At 48.7% G+C, this 18,999-nt stretch overlaps 1 protein-coding gene across 1 annotated transcript in view; it reads left to right on the forward strand.

Annotated features, from left to right (window-relative positions):
• The window catches only part of LOC122390126 (protein amalgam-like), a 71,838-nt gene that overhangs the window by 47,489 nt on the left and 5,350 nt on the right, over nt 1-18,999 (forward strand). The window contains exons 3-9 of the mRNA XM_043382797.1: nt 4,873-5,004; nt 10,570-10,773; nt 11,074-11,195; nt 14,071-14,224; nt 16,164-16,261; nt 16,735-16,912; nt 17,404-17,531. Of these exons, the coding sequence (XP_043238732.1) occupies nt 4,873-5,004; nt 10,570-10,773; nt 11,074-11,195; nt 14,071-14,224; nt 16,164-16,261; nt 16,735-16,912; nt 17,404-17,531 (1,016 nt within the window). The remainder of the gene's footprint in view (nt 1-4,872; nt 5,005-10,569; nt 10,774-11,073; nt 11,196-14,070; nt 14,225-16,163; nt 16,262-16,734; nt 16,913-17,403; nt 17,532-18,999) is intronic.

An 18,999-nucleotide genomic window follows, 5' to 3' on the forward strand; every position in this document is an offset into this window, starting at 1 on the left:
CTGGTGACGTGTCTGGCTACGCGAGCCATTCATCTGGAAGTGTCCAACAGCCTGGATACTGACAGCTTCCTGATGGCCTTCCGACGATTCGTGGCACGCCGAGGTCGTCCAAAGAAGGTTTTCTCCGACAACGGAACAAACCTGAAAAGCGGTGAACGTGAACTCCGAGAGGCACTTACACAGTGGAACCAGCAAAAGATCTCTGACGAGCTGAGCCAGCAGCAGATCGAATGGTGTTTCAACCCACCAGCCGCAAGCCACATGGGCGGCATATGGGAAAGAATGATTGGCGCAGTCAAGAGAGCGCTATCGGTCGTGCTCGGCGGCGAGGTGACAACAGACGAGGTGCTGTCAACTGTCTTCTGCGAAATAGAGAGCATGATCAACAGTAGACCGCTGACACACGTCACAGACGATGTGAGAGACCTGACAGCTCTCACGCCGAGCCATTATCTCCTGGGGAGGGGAAGCCGTTGTCTTCCCCCTGGAGTCTTCAGCAGCCAGGATCTGCACTCCAAAAAAAGATGGAGGTACGTTCAAGCACTGACGGACCATCTCTGGCGAAGATGGAAAAGGGAGTACCTCCATACCCTGATCCACAGGAGAAAATGGGAAGCTGACCAACGGAACCTAGCAGTCGGCGACGTGGTGCTGCTAGCAGAGTCTGACACGCCCCGAGGTCACTGGCCGCTGGCGCGCGTGCTGCAAGTGTTCCCGGGGCCTGACGGCCGAGTCCGCGCCGTACAGCTCAAGACGGCAGCAGGTGGTACGTATACCCGGCCTGCCACGAAGGTGGCGCTTCTGGAACTTGCCCCGTCGCCTCCTCAGCCATCTCATTAGCCGACCGAACGCAAGCAAGAAATGATGCTGGCTTACTGTGGACTGTCGAGCCCACGCCCCCGAACCAGTTAAAGTAAGGAAGAGTATTTTGCGTGCGCGTGCTTACCGACGCACTCACTCTTCATTCTTGTTTTGCTTTGTGAATTTGAGCTTCATAACTCGCGCATGTGGCCGTTTGTGCTTTGTAGTTTATTCGATTTAGGCGTGTAAATCGTACTTGTTTGTACATCTTTGTCGGTGATCGTGTCATTTTGTGTTCTCCCTGTGGTCAAACACGGGGGTGGAGTGATGTCACCGACGGAAGTGTTCGGACCAACCCGCGCTACCGCTGTGCCGCCGTGATAGCCGGCCGGCCGCCGTGCCACCGCGGCGCCGCCGCCGCTCGCTGCAGCCGTCCCGCCGCCGCACCGCCGTCACCCCGTCCAGACTCAGGATGAGTTGTGAGGCATTGTGCAGGGCGGGGCCGCGAGCAGACGCGGCCGGCGGTCGGTACGCGTGCCGCCGACGCTGCCGAGCCGTAGCAGCGCCGCGGCCGCCACCGAGACCGAGATATAAATTAAAGACACGTCGTTTTAAGGCACGTAGGCCGCCAAGCTGGCGCCTTCAGCCACCTCCCCGCTGCAGTGCAAGTTCGCACTCGTTTTGCACACGTCTTAAGCATTGCGTATAAAATGTGGGTCACGTACGACCCCGGCAGAGTCTCACTTCGACCGTCGCGCTGTGCGCACGGACTGATCTGCCCCGCTCGACGCCTCGCCCGGCTGAGCGGGGACAGAGTACAGAAGCACGCGCGCAGACCGACTCTCCTGCGCGCAGCCGCGCCCGGCGGGGCAGTGTCAGTGCTTCAGATTTGTACAGTGAATGTGAATTGTGCTCTGTGTCTGCGTGTTTCATCTACCGGTTTTCTTCACAACTGCTTCCGCTTCTTGCTTCGCGTATACTTTAATAAATCCTCTACGGGAAATCTTCACGTCTATCTACTACTGAAAATCGCCGAATATCAAAAACCCAGGAGCTCACATAGCAGGCGGGCGGGCTACGAATGTCGCACAAACTCACCGAACAAAATACAGTCCACAACTAACCAGAAAAGAACTCCGAACGACAAGTTTGTCGGCGACACATGGGTTGACATGGTCGCCTTCACATCACGATTTTGGCATTTAGGTCTACTCGTATATATGCATTGTATTTTAAAATAAACAAGTAATAGCCTTTGTTGAGGTTCCCAAAACACATTGAAATTGGCTTGCGCAGTGCCAACACTGAACGTAGCCCACAGAGCAAAAATACGACTAGACTGGCTCTGAAAAAAAAAGAGGAGGCAACTATGCTGTGCCGCACCACACTTGTGTCATGCGGCACAGTCTACCTCCCCGGTCTAGAGGCGAACAGCCCGACGGGCACTGCAGCTGTTGACTCACTAGTGCCTCAGCCTGAAGATAACGGCGGAGCAGCCTCGGCTATTCCAAGTAGAGGTCTGCACCGGCCGGCTGCAGCCGCGGCTGGCTGCAGCCCCACGGCTGTGGGCCGGGGCGGCTGCAAATATCTCCAAGAACACGGCTACGGCTGTGGCCACGGCTGTGAGATTTCAGGCTCAATCTTAAGTACTCAAAAATAAAATTTTAAATCCTTAATCTTACATTCTGATAAGCAGTCTAGCCTGTAAAAATCATGCAAAGGATGCCTACCAACATTGAAAGTGGTGAAGCCTTTGAAAACATGTAATGGTTTTACCATTTGCTGTAGGGGAGCTTGCACTCTGGTACAGAATACTAATTATAGGTACCAATTGTTCCTTCATCATCAAGAGCTTGACAGTTTCAGAAAATGCAACATGTTGCATTGTCACATCCCTCTCAAATCAATCTCACCTGGTCATTAGGAGAGCACAAGGAGAGCACCTTACAGCTATTGAAGACGAGCATTCAATAATTCTTTCAGGTAATAGAAAAAGAAATCACGCCCAGGTAAAGGCAGGTAACGGCTTCATAAAATATTATCTAAAATAACTCTTAGATGTATTTCTGGATTTTCGGCAAGTCCAATTACATAATATAAAACTGGCGCTTTATGTTCTAACTGGTGTGTGAGTGACCGCTAACAGAAAATGCTGGTCAACGAAGCCAATGGAATTAGATTATAAGTGAGCATGAACCTTACTTACGGTTAATTCACATAATGGTGAAAACCCTGAACACGTAATTCACGTGACGGTGAAGACCCTGAACACAATATGTCACGCGAGCTGTTGACTTTACAAACAAAATGACGTCTTTTTCTAAAATGTAAAAATTTGATTCCTTATCTTTGTTCAAGAGCAAGTTTTTAACTCTATAGCATTAAAATTTATAAATTATAATTTTTATGGCTGTTTATAGTGACACAAAACAATTTATTAAGAGCCTCGTTCTTACCTTGTCACACATGCTCGATTGGAGCGGGACCACCAGGCCTAGTGGCCTTATTACCCGATAACCGATAAGGTAAGGTAAGGTAAGGTAATTTATTGCCACTTCTTTGCTATTTACGTCATTTAAAACTCAAGTAAAATTTTTGATTGAAAGAGGCAATTGTGCCTCGCACGTCCTTGTGGATTTGAGCGAAGATCATTATTTGGAAAAATCAAAATTTTCTTTCTTGGATGCTCACTAGTGTTTTAATGCCTTGCATATCAAATTAGTTTGAGACTTGCTCAGAAGGCTGCTTCAAGCCTGGCATATCACACCCCAGAAAATATGCAAGGTAAGAAAGAAGCAAGAGTTTTGACTAGACAATCACTGTTTGAAAGTCCATCAACTTAAGTTTCATTTTCCATGCCTAACATTGATAACGAAAAGCATCAGGGTCTGTTGTTCTGTCCCACAACCATACTTCAGGATTTGGCATTAGATGTCTACACTGCTAGTGCTTCTATTCTGGTTCGTTGTTTATGTTTTCTGTTGATGTAGGTACCTACCTACCCATCTTTCTTAACCCCTTGCAAGGGCTTGTGTAGGCATGCGTTGCGCATCAGGCTTCAGGCCTTTGGCCTAAAGCCAGATACACAACCACTTAACCTTGACCTATGATGCTGCATGAGCTTGAGAATCTATAGCCCATTGCAATGTGCTTTTGGCTATATGTTTCAACTAAAAACAACTTATTATATACTATTTGGTTGCATTTCATTGAAAGTATCCACGGCCGGCTGACGGCTGGCTGCCCACAGTTTGCCACGGCTGTGGGCGGCTGTGGCTGTGGAGCGACGGCTGCGGGGCGGCTAGGCTGTGGAAAATTGCAGCCGTGCAGAACTCTAATTCCAAGTTTGCCGCTGCAGAGTTAAAATGTGATCGATGCGTCTTGCCTGTAAAATGTATTCACACATACATATTACAAGCGTACACAATACACAATGCGAATATATTTCAGCGTACGAAAAAAGAGCTGCCGAGTCGTACATTTACGACTGTGTGTACATGTATGCATGCTATACATTTGTACGTGACTCAATGAATGCCACCTTCTGCTATCTACGATATATCTAAGTGGATGTCATTGTGTCGTACCGTTCCAGAAAGGGGTCCGGCTGAATAGCGTAATGAAATGTGGATGCACCGGCAAAGCGTTTAATATTGCATGACCACTCCCGGCTCGCTAGATTAAAGTGTGTATGACATGGATCGCAAGTCCAAGCGACGGGTATCCTGACGGCCTCTTGACTGTCGGCACATGCAAATGCTGCATGTGCAAGCTACGGACAAAATTGTTGCCATTTCTATGGAAATTGGTGTTCCTAAAAATGAATAGATGAACTTCATCCATTTCATAATGTAACTGCATTGTTCAGTTGTATGATTGTTATGCACACAGTTGTATTATTTAACGAATTATAAGGGTATATACAGTATAATGCATTCAGTGACTAAAATTCAAACTATGAAAAGTAGAAAATATGCATTCGAAGGAAATGAATCTAGTATTGGATTACACTCGCTCGGCTCCATACTCAAGGCTCCACGATGTGTGGTGACGTGCGTCTGTGTGTTCCAGGCCCGGCGCTGGAGCGGGCGGCGCGACCCAACCAGCTCGGCCCCTACCCGCCTCGGTTTGTCTCCGTGTCCGGCGGACACACGGTCAAAAAAGGAGACACCGTAGTGCTGCCCTGCGCCATACAGGACCTCAGTAAGTCACGGGGCCTTGCTGTACATTTGTGCAATGTGTGCAATGTGCATATCAAGTAGCATGGACATTGTGCTCACGAGTAAGGGATTCCACCTTGACCTACGAACCGGAGCGCTCATCACGAACAGACAACATTGATCACGCTGATATTGCTAACAGTTCTAGCAATGGCATGGGTAACATGCGCTTAGCACTGGCACCTTCTCACTGCAGAACCTACCATCTACAGACATTGCAAGTCAACTCACCAAGCTAGTGGGAGCCTGCCGGTTGTACCGAGCGGTGTTTTCGTGGTGAGGTACTGACAGATGTTTGTCAGTCGCAGGGTAATGCTGTTCTGCACGTCACCGAGTCTGATAAACACCAAACACTGCACGGACCCGGTCTGTCTAGCTGTATTCACAGATTGTACTCCGCTCATGTTCAGCCGCCTAGTTTGATACACATCATCAGACGCAATGTTTTGTATGTCATATGAGTCTGGTCCGTTTCCAGTTTCTCTGGCTTTGCTGATTGTGTCAGCTTTCTCAACCTTTACCAAGCGGTACAAGTCAAAGGTCATGCAAACAGCAGACTAATACATGATTTATCACCAATCGCTTCATTCTAAGTTCGATCGAGTTCCAGTACCTTGATCATTGCGGTGAAGATTGGTACAATCAATCCCTCATTCACGGAGCATTAGCTCCAAGAATCAGCAAACTGTGTGCCCTTCTACCATGTGCAAAAAGTGGTCACTGGCTGTTCGAATCTGTTCGCGATGCGCTTCACCATTGTCAAGTGCATTTTAGGAAACGTCATGTGAACGGAAACGCGGTGATAAGACTCAATGCTGGGAATATTGCAGATGAAGCAGTGATAAAACTCAATGCTGTGAATATTGCAGATGGTGACGCTTACCTAACGCTCTGACTGTCGTCACGTGCATGTGCTATAGATATAAGGGAATTTAATGTGTCACGGTTACATGTCGCATACTGCTACGTGCTACTGCATACTGCTACGTTACGTGCTCGCACACATGTCAGGCTTTGAGTCTGAAGAGGGTCATGTGGGGCGTTGAACTTGGGTGGGTCATTGGGCATCTGCAGCTTGGAGCTCGATTTCTGCCCAATGAGGCATAAACTTTATGTAAATCACTCAATTATTGAATTTATGACAACAGCTAACAGTTTCATTCCACATTTGTGGTGTCTGTATTTGATTTGCTTATATTTGTTTGCAGTTTATCCTTGAACTATAATCTACCACACACTTAATACTCACAGAATATAAGGACTTTCAACCTTACGGGAAATGCGATATTAGTTAGGTCGTTTGCCTTTATCGAAAAACTCATCGGCCGTTCTCGGCAGTATTTCAATGATGGCCAGTGCCGGATATGGTTGCTGGCAGTATTAGTAAAGTAATCTTGGCTGGCAGTGGCCCTCCGCCCGCGGTGTAGAGACTGTTGGACGTCCCCTCCCTCGTCACCCCTCCCTGGGGTCAGGGGTGCTTCCACCAACAGGTGACGCAATGAGCAGGATGTGATGGAGGTGACTCGCAGGCTGATCATGGAGTCAGCGGGGTCTGGGATATTGGGCTCAGTGACTTTTGATTTTTTTTTATGAAACACATCTTCTTGTGAATTGATCTGGATTTACCTCTTCAAACTTCCTAGCAATTTTAAAAGCAATGTTTTTCTTAATTGTCTGATAGTACAAAACGTGCGTTTTTCACGTACTGTATATTTCAATGCTGTATATCTGTATTCGTCAAGTTTGCGAAATTAATAATGCAAATTAAAACTAGCGAAACGAATCCAATTCGCATGTCCTCTGAATAATAGATTCCGATTCAGATTCATTGTATTCACGTTAAATCCGCTATTGCGGCTTTTCATCAACGTAACGTCAAACGTTAAAAAGAGTTGACATAGCAAAACAGATACACACAATTCAAGCACAAGCACACACATGCATACAAGTCAATCAATCATTCAGTTTGAATCACGCCCCAGCAAGTAGCGTTTCACGGCGGTTTTGAATGCTGGACGACCATTGTAACGGTGCATGAATTCGTTGTACTCCGAGACACCGCTATACAAAAGTTGCCGCCTGCCTGCCTCTGTTCGAATTCGTGGCAGCCTGAACCGGTTCGCATTTCGCGTGTTGTGACCCTGGTCGGACGCTCTGTCCAACTTGCTTGCCATCGCAGTCGGCTGTTGTGTCTCCACAATGCGGTGTACAGAGCACATTCGATGATACAGGGCCATGTCTGGTGCAGTGAGCCACTGCAGATCGCGTAACACATCCGACACTCTGTCATATTTCCTCCGCCCGCTCACAACTCGCGCGCAAAAATTCAGTATCTTCTGAACGCGGTGCAACTCCGTAGCACCACAGGTACCGTAAACAGCGATGCAGTAGCGGAGTCGGGAAACAACGAGCGAGGTGACAATGGGCACGATTACGTGGGGCGGCAGAACGTGTTTTGCGTGGTTTAAAGCTAATAATGTCCCGGTGGATCTAGAGACGAGGCGACTGACATGGTCGTGAAATGATAGGTGCTTATCCATGACAATGCCCAGGTTAGTAACCGAGTCGGACTCACGGATGGTCGTGCCGGCGAAATTCACACTGATAGTTGGCATGCCTTTCAGCATCTGACGCGTTCCCAAGACGATGAGCTGACTTTTTGCTGCGTTGACCTTCATGTCGTGGGCACAAAACCATGCGTATAGGGTAGACAAAGCCTGTTCAGCAGTGCTTATTAGTTGTTCAAGGTCTGCACGTTTTCCCGTGACGAGAAGCTGCGTGTCGTCGGCAAATTGCACAATGTTGACACCTGGTACATGCAGACACATATCATTCACGAAGATCGAGTACAGGAGACAACTCCCTCAACCACCGCAGGATACGCTCACGTTGCACCATAAAAATGGCCTCACCAGCCCCGGACCGACCCAGCCGACGTTGGCACTCGTCCGCCCCGGTTCGGCGGAGGTGAAGGGGTAGCCGTCGTTCTCACGCGTCCACCGAAGCACGCCCACAGTACGCCTGTCCCGACAGCTGAGGAATGGCGACCCAGGGCGGACCAGACTGCGTGGGCGTATGTCAGCAGCCGTGTGTGGGACGGGGTACGGTGGTGATGAGGTCAAACGGTGGCCACTCATTGACACTGACATTTCGCCGACCTCACCGGAGCGAGGGAGTGCGGTTGCGGTTGCGGCAATATCCCGTCTGACTTTGAACCGTTCTGGCCGTTCTAAATAGGTCTAAATTGATGCTGCAGCAGAATAAAACTATTGCCATGTACATACTTACATAGTCCGATATTACCCGTTGTCGATGTCGCCTCCCAGTCTCTAGCGTGTAAACCCTCGCCCCGTTGGGGGGGGGGGGCATTTTGGCCCCCCCCTGTGATTTTTCCTGAATAGCAAGAAAACGGCGGCGCGCAGCGCCGCCAAATTTTCAGAAGCTTCCCGGGCATCAATTTGACACCTTCACACCAAATTTCAAGTCTTAGGTCACCTTAGGTCAGGAGTTATTGAGGTCAAACTGAGGTCATGTTCGAGCAAAAATGAGCAAAAAACATGAAATATTGAAACGCTCACCAAATCTACAGTTATCAAGCAATTTCAAAGTTCTTTATATGGTCTAGTAAACAAAAAGCGGTGCTACAAAACTGCTATCTCGGATTTTCTAAATTTTGGGTTTTTTTGACCAAAAAAATCAAAAAATTGATTTTTTTAGAAAAACTAAAAAAATCCAAATTTTTTTCCGAATTTCGAAAAAACGGAATATGTGTGATAGTCCCTGCGCTCTTCTATATGCATACCAAATTTCAGATCGATATCTCATTTTTTTGGCCAAGTTATAGCGAAAAAAACTGCTCAAAAATGATGACGTCAAATTTTTGAGCTCAATTTTTAGCGATTCTAGACCACGTACGGCAAAACAAAAACCACCATTGATCTCCCCGTGACGAGCTGCATCGATTCGATACCCATTTTATGCAAAAATATTAACTTTGAAATTTGACCTGTTTTGACCTGACCTTGACCTGATCTTGACCTGACCTTGATAAAACGTGACCTAAGCTGGCCCCTAAGGCTGCCTAACCCACATAATCGCATTTGTCATGTAAAATGGACCATAAAACATGTATCACACGACACTTTCATATTGTGACCCCCCCCCGTGACCTGACCTCTGTGACCTGACCTGGTATCAGTGACCTCAAATAGCAAAATATGTGTTTGAAGAACATTTCCCCATCAATGATTTTCAATGAAATGCATTTTACTCGATTTTACAACGCTGAAATGCCTGTAAACGGTGAAAATTGGAACTTTGACCTGACCTGTGACGTCATCGGTTTGACCTAGGTCAATAAAATTGGGTCACAAGGTAGTCCTTGATAGGGCTATCCAACACCGTTTGCTGCTTGTCGCTAGGTTGCGTGGTTCTCGAGATCTTAGGGGGGCCAAATGCCCCCCCCCCCAACCGGGCGCGTTGCTCGGCAGAGCCCAACGGGGCGCGGGTTAAAATTGGAGTACAGCAATCATGTTGCGCATAATTGAAAAGCCTTGAAGTATCACGCAGATTTATAATAATTAAATTTTACAACGATTCAGCTCGAATATGACGTCATTTAGCACACATACACACCAGAAAATCTCCCTCCCCGCCACAAACGCACACGTTTTTCTCCCACACAAATCAGCTTGATATCAAAGCTCCACGAAATATCCGTGTGCGAGAATGGGAATACAGCATATGGTGAACGTAAGACTGGGCCGGCCACCTTGAGAACACCGCATACACAGCATATGTCGTGTCACGCTTGGGGGGATGGGGGACTATACGTATCTATGTATACGTATGCGGGAGGCCTTTGTGTTTCTACTTTTGCGCGCAAAACGATGCTTACTGTGCATCATTGATGTTACTTTCTTTGCATTGTTGATGAGGAATATCCACAGTCATATATGAAGGTACCGTAGATGATGTTAAAAGCCATTAATGAAACCGCTAATATATGCTGAGGTTAATTAGTCATCCGTGACGACGACAAAGGCGTGAGAGGCGTGCGACTTCCCTCACGGTTGGCTCGAGTTGAGTCTAACGGCCCGGGCTCAGGAATACTGCAATAAGGCAATTCTGCGGGGTTGCTAGGCAATACTGTATGGCTTATTACCTGGCAAAATATGTCATAATGCCCTCAGGCATAATTATCCCCAATGAGTCCCATTGGTGTCATCCGAGCTCAGCATCCTTGACTGGCGATGAATGACTCTAGCATAGCATGCGCTTTGTGACTTACATTTGTACCCACCGACCCCGTGGGTGGCGACTGGCGGGTTCCTTTGTGGGCGCTCCAGCCTATTTTTTTTTTTTGTATACCTATTTGTCCTCCTTTCTGTGGACGCTGCTTTCTATTTAAGTTCCTCCGTTATATCAGGTAATGTTCGCCTCCCTTATAGACCAGGGGACATTTCCGCGCCAAAATGATGTTTTATACTCGACGCACGCCCTCTACGTTCTAGTGCTGCGCGTAATATCTGTTCTGTCCGTCCCTCAGGTGATATGTCCGTGATTTGGTGGCGACAAAAGCTGGCCCTCTCGCTGAGAAATCTGGTCCTCAGGGACCAGAGTCGTCTCAGTCTGCTGGACGGCTATAATCTACAGATTAGACAGGCGAGACCCTCGGATGCTGGCGTGTACACCTGCGCCGTTGCGCTCAGTGACCGGGATTTGGAGCAGACGCAGACACTCGACGTGCAGTGTAAGTATGCAGACTTGCACCGTGCATATGATGCACTCCCCGCTCAGAAATCGGGATTTTGAACAGACATAGACACATGACGTACACTGTAAGCATAAAGGAGTGGCTAAATATGAGCAAAACAATTGCCCCTAATAGTATTAGAAATCTCATTCAGATCGTCCATTCCGTCTTGTGTCATTTGTGTGCATTGGTGCTAACGCTAGCAGCTTCGAATAGTATGTTACACAGGTCGCTATTGGCCCGTGAGCTGCTCGCAAAGCTGTACTGACGCCTCAACTCGGCGCTCCTGTATTACAGACGGACCATTTATCCGTACGATACCAGAGGCCGGTCAGTTGATTGTTCAGGAGGGTAACAACGCGACACTGGAGTGCAGTGCACGGGGAAACCCCAAACCGCGCGTCCGGTGGAGGAAAAAGGTGAGCCCGCCACGCCGGCTGTGGTCGCTGAGTGCTGGGTACTTCGGGGAGTTCTGGGTGTAATGTTAAACGGCTTGACCGTGGCAATTCATGACAATCTAGGGTATTTCGCAGTAAATTCGTTACGTAACTGAACGTACATCTCTAATGGCTGTGGCTGGAATTTATATCTGACATCGCTGTAATACAACAAGCCTCAAATGGGCTCAAATACCTCCCCGATGACTTGTCTGTCGTTGTGTTGCTATCCACTGTAAACTTTTTAACTTAAAGCCTATCCAAAAAGGATTGATAATGTAAACATTATCCAATATCTAACCATGGCGTGGTGCGTTTCCGTGCGGTTCAGAGTCACATTAATGTTATTATGGACGACAATATCCTGAAGTGACCCATTCCACTCGAGGGGCAATCAATAGGCCGAGTTACACGCCATCTTAATAACATGTTTGTCGGCTGGTGGAGGTCCCTGCGGCGCACAGCACGACGGAAGCTCGGTCAGTGCGGTGAGGACGCGGGGTGGGCGCTGTGACGGTGCAACCGATCACACTTACCGGGCCTCGAAAACAGGTCCATAATTGCTGTCACGCATTCATCATACATAGGCATACGTTTTGATATAAAAGGCCATGTTATTGTTTCGTTGAAACGTTGCGCAAAAGAATAACACTTCCATAATATACTTTGGTAATGAAGCTCATTAGGCCTATCTTTCAGACAAGACGCCTGGAAACAAGCTTTTAGGGCCTCTGTATCATAAGGGTGAAGAAGTGCCATCTCTATCACTACACAGGTGACTGTGACAGGCGCCCCTCTTTCAATGACGGTAACCGTGATCCCTCTTTCGCAAGCTGTTCCGCTAACAGGAAGCGCCTGAAGCGGCTGTCAGTAGACACGTGACGGTGGACCTTTTCCATCAGTCGGTTAGGTGGCCCGGGGAGTCTGTCATCATACAGGTGCCCCGGGGGCGGCTCCCGTCCCGTCCTGCATCAGACCGCGATGACCGGTCGGGCGACTGGGCGTGCCAAACCCGCGGTGTCCGGGGGCGGAGCACTCGGTCGGAACTGCTGTCCAAATCAATGACGCGGCGTGTCGCTGACAGGCTGATCGGCCACATCGCAGCCGCCGGCGCTCATCAGTGAGCATGGCTAATTGATACGGAGCCCACTAATGAGCGGTGACGCCGCGCCCGGCGCCGGGCACGGTCCCGCGCGCGCCGCCGCCCATCAACTATTTATTGGTGGTGGGTACGCAGGCATCACATGAGGGCCAAACGTGGCGAACAGGCACAGACACTCACGCCTTGCGTGGATGAAGCGAACTTAGCACAGTGATGGGTAGGCATTTGCCTAAGACTTATCAAAGGCCGACCTCCAAGAACATCTATACGAGGCTAATTGGTATAAAAAGAACTGTAGAAATCAAAGAACGCAGCACACTTGACTCAGTTCCCTTTCCCGGTATTATTTCCCGCGGGCTGTCTTCGGCGTACTGTCTCATATGATCTCCACAGTGGGGCAGCTTGGGACTCCTCGACTTCTCTTGATCTTCTCGTCTGGCGCGTGAAACGGTCGCCCAACAAAGGAGAGTGTTGTTGACTCTCGTGTCGGGCGTCAATATCGACTCGCGTCTTCCAGACACTTGAGCCGGTCTGAGCAGACGGGAGCGAGAGAGCGAGAGAGAGAGAGAGAGAGAGAGAGAGAGAGAGAGAGAGAGAGAGAGAGAGAGAGAGAGAGAGAGAGAGAGAGAGAGAGCGAGAGCGAGAGCGAGAGAGAGACCGAGAGCGAGAGAGAGATAGAGAGAGAGAGAGAGAGAGAGAGATAGAGAGAGAGAGTGAGAAAGAGAAAGAGAGAGAGAGAGAGCGAGAGAGAGATAGAGAGACAGAGAGAGAGAGAAAGAGAGAGAGTGAGAGAGAGAGAGAGAAAGAGAGAGAGATAGAGAGAGAGGAAAGAGAGAAAGAGAGAAAGAGAGAGAGAGGGAGAGAGAGAGAGAGGGAGAGCGAGAGAGAGAGAGAGAGAGATAGAGAGAGAGAGAGAGAGAGAGAGAGAGAGAGAGAGAGAGAGAGAGAGAGAGAGAGAGAGAGAGAGAGAGAGAGAGAGAGAGAGAGAGAGAGAGAGAGAGAGAGAGAGAGAGAGAGAGAGAGAGAGAGAAATGAAATGAAACACCCAAGTCTTTTACTCACGGAGGATGCCTCAGTTGGGATGTTTTTACGGTGCCTGTTTTTGCAACTTGCATACGCTTGATCCGACAAAGTGACACCATTTCCGCGAGTTTCATCGCGTGGGTCTGCGAGTGAGTCGCTGATGCCGCGTGGAGTGCAGGGGGAGCTGTGTATCCCAGTTGGGCACGTGGTAGGCGTGAGCAGCACATGCCTTCTTACAAATTTAAATTCTCGGGCAACGTGAGGTCTTTGTTTTCAGAACAGAGAGTGTTTAATTTCAGGGTTTCCGCTATAGCATTGAGTACAGGAGGACAGGCTGATTAATGACAGCTTGAATGTCGACAAGATGTTCACAAATTATTTCAGAGTTGCTAACATGCTAATTAGCTTTCAACCGTCTCTTATATTTGTTGGTCTCTGCCCTAAAGAAATGTCAAACAAATTTTCATGTTTTTGTTGTGGGATTTTAATTACTATGTTACACCGTCGAAGGATCAAATGGATTAAAAAAAAGAAGAGAGAACAAAACATCAGCCCAAATCTAACCCAGTGGAGTTTCGGTCCACATCAGTTTTTCATATGTGAATAAAAACTTTTGAACATGTTTTTCTTCCTAAACGTTGGAGGCACGTTCGAAGGATTCCTTCACCGTCTCAGCTCCCCAACTCCGGGTCAAATTCCGCCTGCTGACACGGCTACCTGTTGTGTTCGCAGCAGGATGTCGGCGGCGCCAGCGGTGTCGAGCTGGCTCCCGGTGAGCGGCTGGCCCTGCTCCGGGTGGCCCGCGCCGACGCCGGCTTGTACGAATGTGTCGCCGAAAACAGCATCGGAGACTCGGTGGCCCAGATCGTCAGTCTACAGGTCCTCTGTGAGTGCTGAGATCACTGGTAGCCGTCCGTCCGTCTGTTGTGTCCTTTAGGACCTCAAACTGAACAATGAACTGAAGCTATTGTGATAATAATCATCTCGTTAGAATGCAATGCCTAATTGTGCTTGCATTGAGATATCTAGATTACCTATAGATAAAACTGCATGGCACATGTGCTATCTGTTAGAAAAGGGGCCAAGGCCACGTTGTAGTTATCTGTGTGTAGGTAAGTATGTACTGGATATGCCGCGAAAGAATTTAGGGATGTCCGATGTTCCCTATATTTTTCATCATAAAACCCAGTTTATGCCCTGTCTCCGGTAACATACCTACTGCCATGACCTCATGTCTCTTTCGGGTCTCTGATCCCATTCATGTCCGTCCCTGTCCTGCCACCGTTCCTGTCCTTGCCCTTGCCCGCTGCCCAGTCCAATCTCCGATCCCGCCCATGTCCTTGCCCACTGTCCACTGTCCGTCCAGTCTCCGATCCCGTCCCTGTCCTTGTCCGGCATGGCCCTCCCCGCTCTCCGTCCTCGTACCGTGCCTCTCTCCACCTCCCGTCGAGCGCCCGCTCGATACACCGCCTCTCGGTGCGCTCCGTTGTTTAGTGGGCCCGTCCACATTTGATCTGGCACTTTATCAGAGCCGATTGCCTACCACCGAGTTCAGAGATGGTAGGTCAGCGTAAACAAAGGCCGGGGCCTCCCCGGGGAGAGAAGCGCAGCCTTCTGAATCGCTCAGGATGCAGAATCAAAGCGACTCAATTGTCGGATGTGCTAACTTGAATAAAAGCATTTCCATAAATCTCGAATGTAATCGCAGTAACTGTTTAGGAATATTGGAGGCTATCATGATTGATCCATTGATATTGATTGCATAAAATGTTTACAGTGGGCATGCTTTTATTCATGGCCAAGCCCAAATGGCGGTTTGAGCTGACTATGATGAATATACGAACTTAAATCTAAATTTTCTCTTAGTCTTGTTGATTATAAAGAATTAGAGGATAACTATCATGACTCGTTTTGTAAAGCTGACGATTTTTCATAAATTATTCTTTAACTAGCCATGCGTCTCACCTCAGTCATATTTTCCCCATCTGCAAAAATTGGGCACTGATAAGTACGAAATATATTATATTCACTTCATATTTTGAGGTCATCATATGATCGGTTATTGCTCGACAGACTAAGTGCACAATTTATGTGAGCGATAAGGTAATAATGGTAATGGAGTTCAGGAGGACTCAATTTGTTTTACGTCAAACACTGTACTCTGGCTGAGGTCAGGTCACGCTTCTGCGACCGGCATTATTAACCTCCGACTGCAGTTGGTGGAGAACTGGATGCAGCTAACGTCAGCCTTAATTTAGAAATGACTTCAGAAACGAATAACATCACCCTGAATTACCCGTAAAGAACATCAGATTGAAGAAATATGACATCATTTGAGGATGGAGCCGCGAAGTAGCCTTTAAGTTGCGCCACGAAGAAAGCCTTTTTCCATCTCTCTACTCTTCCATCGACATCTCTTAAGTGAAGGCTAACAGAAACACCGAAACATTGTACACCCCATTCGGGATCATTTCATCACATCCTGAATCATATAAAATCTTGAATCCCTTGCGGAAATGCGTTCACTGACAGTGACATTAGAGAGATTTCATAATCTTAGGGCTTCATAAAAAAACAGAAATATGTGATAAGAGAGAGGCGCAGCACCACAACGCATGCAATTCAGCGCAGCATGAAGCCATCACCAAAATAAGCGGAGAATCACGGTGACCACATACGTAGGTAATTCATCTTGATTTAAGCATTTTAATGTCCAACACACTCGAACTACTCGCCAGCTGAAGACGGCTGTGAGATTATTTTCCAGCAAAGGTGTGCTCTGGTCGTTTTTCCACTGATCTTCCTTCTATACTCTGACTTCTCAGACCGGCCGGAGGTCGCTCCGGAGTCCCGGCGCGTGCATACTGGCGAGGGCTTCAAGGTGCAGCTCGCCTGCTTCGTGCTCTCCGATCCTCTGGCGGAGGTGAGATAGCCGCTGCTCAGATGCTTGCCTGGGTATGTGAGATTCTGGTCAGTCTCCCGAGTGAGGTAGCAAGGAAGCCGGGCAGTTGCGTCTGACCGAGGTACGATAGCCATCAGAAGATGCGATCATGGCCTTGTCCTCCCAAAGTGACAGAGCCGCCTTTTTTGGGGTGGGGGTGGAAAATCACAGTTTTCCGTTCTTCAGCAACTGAGAGCTTTTGTAGACGAACCACAGCCTGCATTATTATTGCCGGACAGAGCGTCAGTGCTAATAGCGATGAGGAGCAGCCCCTGGTACTGAGGTTATGGTCATTTGAATTGCTGATGAGGTTAGGCGTCGTCCTGCACTGCTGAGGTCGGTGAGCGCCCGAACCGTCGAATGCTGATGAAGTTGTGACCTTCAGAACTGTACTAACTACTTACTGGTACTGCTGTGTCGTATGTGACCTGTGACCCGTGACCCGTGACCTCCAGGTGACCTGGAGCCGGCGGAACTCACCTATCGACCATCGGCGTGTGACGAGCTCGAGTGAGCTGCCCGGAGCGCGCCACGTGCTCACCATCGACAGTGTACAGCCCGGGGATCTGGACACGTACACGTGCACAGCCCGCAACGAGCTGGGGACGGCGCAAGCCGAGGTCGTCGTCACAGGTCAGTCTGAGGTCAGACTTGAAGGTTACAAGTCAGATTCACAGGTCAATGTCATGTCAAAGGTCATCGTCACATGTCAGAGGTCGGTCAGATGTCTGCGTTAGAGATCAGTCAGAAATCAACGTCGAAATCAGACGTCACAGGCGTCATGCAGGTAAGATATAGATGCAAGAAGTAGGGGGCACAGGTCACTATCACAGGTCAAAGGAGACGTACCAGACGTACCACAGCCAGAGTACCAGAAGTCAGTTAGAGGTCACCATTAAATGTAGAAGACCAGCACAGGTTAGAAGTATATCGCATTATGTATCCTGGCTTTGCAATCTAATAGCTCAAGGCAGCCTAGGATTACCGGATATTCCAGCTCTCTGTATGGTTCTTGAAAAGTATGAGGCTATCGTTACGGAGAGCCCCAGTGGGTGGATAAGGTCACCGGACACCGAGCAACCCTGTTCGTCTAGTGATCCAGTCCGCCCACCGCCCCAATTCAGGCGAGGCCGACAAGGTGGAGATCACCAGCGCTCCGATGGGAGGTGATGTCGACTCGTACGACCTCGCCTGGAAGGTCAAGAGCTTCAGTCCTGTCTTGGAGTACAAGATAGCGTACAGGAAAACTAAGGTAAGGATGTGATCGGGGATGTGTTCAAAGACACATCATTAATGAAAGGCTTTGCTTACTTTTATATTCATTGTGCTTGCTTTTTATGTGCTTGCTTTCATATGGAGTTGGAAGCAATGCGTACTTGCATTGTGGATATGAGAAGTGTGGGTGTATTTGTGGGTGTATCTGCGGGTGTACTTGCGTGTTCTCCATAACGGACGTCGTTCTACTCGGCGCCGGACGATAGTGGGACACAACAGCGAGGCTGATACGTAGCAACGACGCCCTTCGCAGCCGGCGTCCGGCGGCCATTTCTCGGTTAACTGCAGATGACCCCGTAAAAATTGTACGGCTCATCCTGTCTTTTCTCGCCGACCCGGCCTGTGTCACCGCTGACGGCACCATTTCTGCAGCGATGGTGGACGATATGCGCCCGGATTCACTACAAATGGGAGACGCTCTCCCGCCCGGCTACCGGAAATGATTCAGACTTGTTCGCGTCGACGTGATGGAACTGCTCGCGCGCGGACGTGCATGCCATGTATCACGGCGGGAATATTCATGCTTTTTCATTTTCGACACCTTTGCCCATCCGGTACGGAAAACTGAAAAAGAAAAAGTAGCATTTGGAATGAATTACCTAAATAGAAATGCAATTTTGCCACCGCTGTGAGTGTGCATATACTCGTATAATGCTGCTCATACAAAATGCTGCTGACGAAAATACGCATCACTTAACGCCGTGCCGTGTATCAACATATCTACGTCCATTCGCGGCAGGATCGTCCCACCGCCTCCGTTCCACCATGTCACCTCCGTCCCATTTACTGCAATCATCCCATCCCATGTTGCCTCCATCCCACCTTATTCTTCCCACTGACTCGTATGGTCCCATCGCCCCCGTCCACCACCTCCGTGTCCGTCCCACCTTTTTCATCCCACCACGTCTCTGTCCGGTCCCACCGCCTTCGTCCCATCGCGCTGCCATAGCTCCTCCCGTTGCGGATGACCTCCCGGCTCGCCGGAGTAATTGGCCGGCAGAATGCTAAGAGCCCGAACGAGACCGCGCCGGCTCGGGTAAACAACTGGTAGAGAGCAGACAACCTAATCCGATAGCGCTGCCTTCAAAACACCCGGCAGGGCCCGGAAAGTTTCCAACAACTTTGCAAAAATAAAACGTAGGATGATGCTCCTCAATATCATCACCGTGTAGGAAAACTCAACCTTACTTCAATCTACAAACTTGTAGCAAACAGTTCAACTTTATAGCTATAAGTCATTCACACTTTTGGAGTATGTTTTTTTTTATAAACAAATTTGAAAGAAATAGGACTTCGTTTGACTACGAAAGAGATAAGAGATGCGCAGCGCTTCCAACCACTGGACATTTCCCGACATTTAGCCAATTCAGCTAGTTTCATAAAACAGTCACTTTTTGTTCTCATGTAGCATAATAAAACAGAAAACTCAATATGTACGGGACCGC

The sequence above is a fragment of the Amphibalanus amphitrite genome, unplaced genomic scaffold (genome assembly GCF_019059575.1).
Source record: "Amphibalanus amphitrite isolate SeventyFive unplaced genomic scaffold, NRLGWU_Aamphi_draft 000383F_arrow, whole genome shotgun sequence".
NCBI classification, from domain to species: Eukaryota; Metazoa; Arthropoda; class Thecostraca; order Balanomorpha; family Balanidae; genus Amphibalanus; species Amphibalanus amphitrite.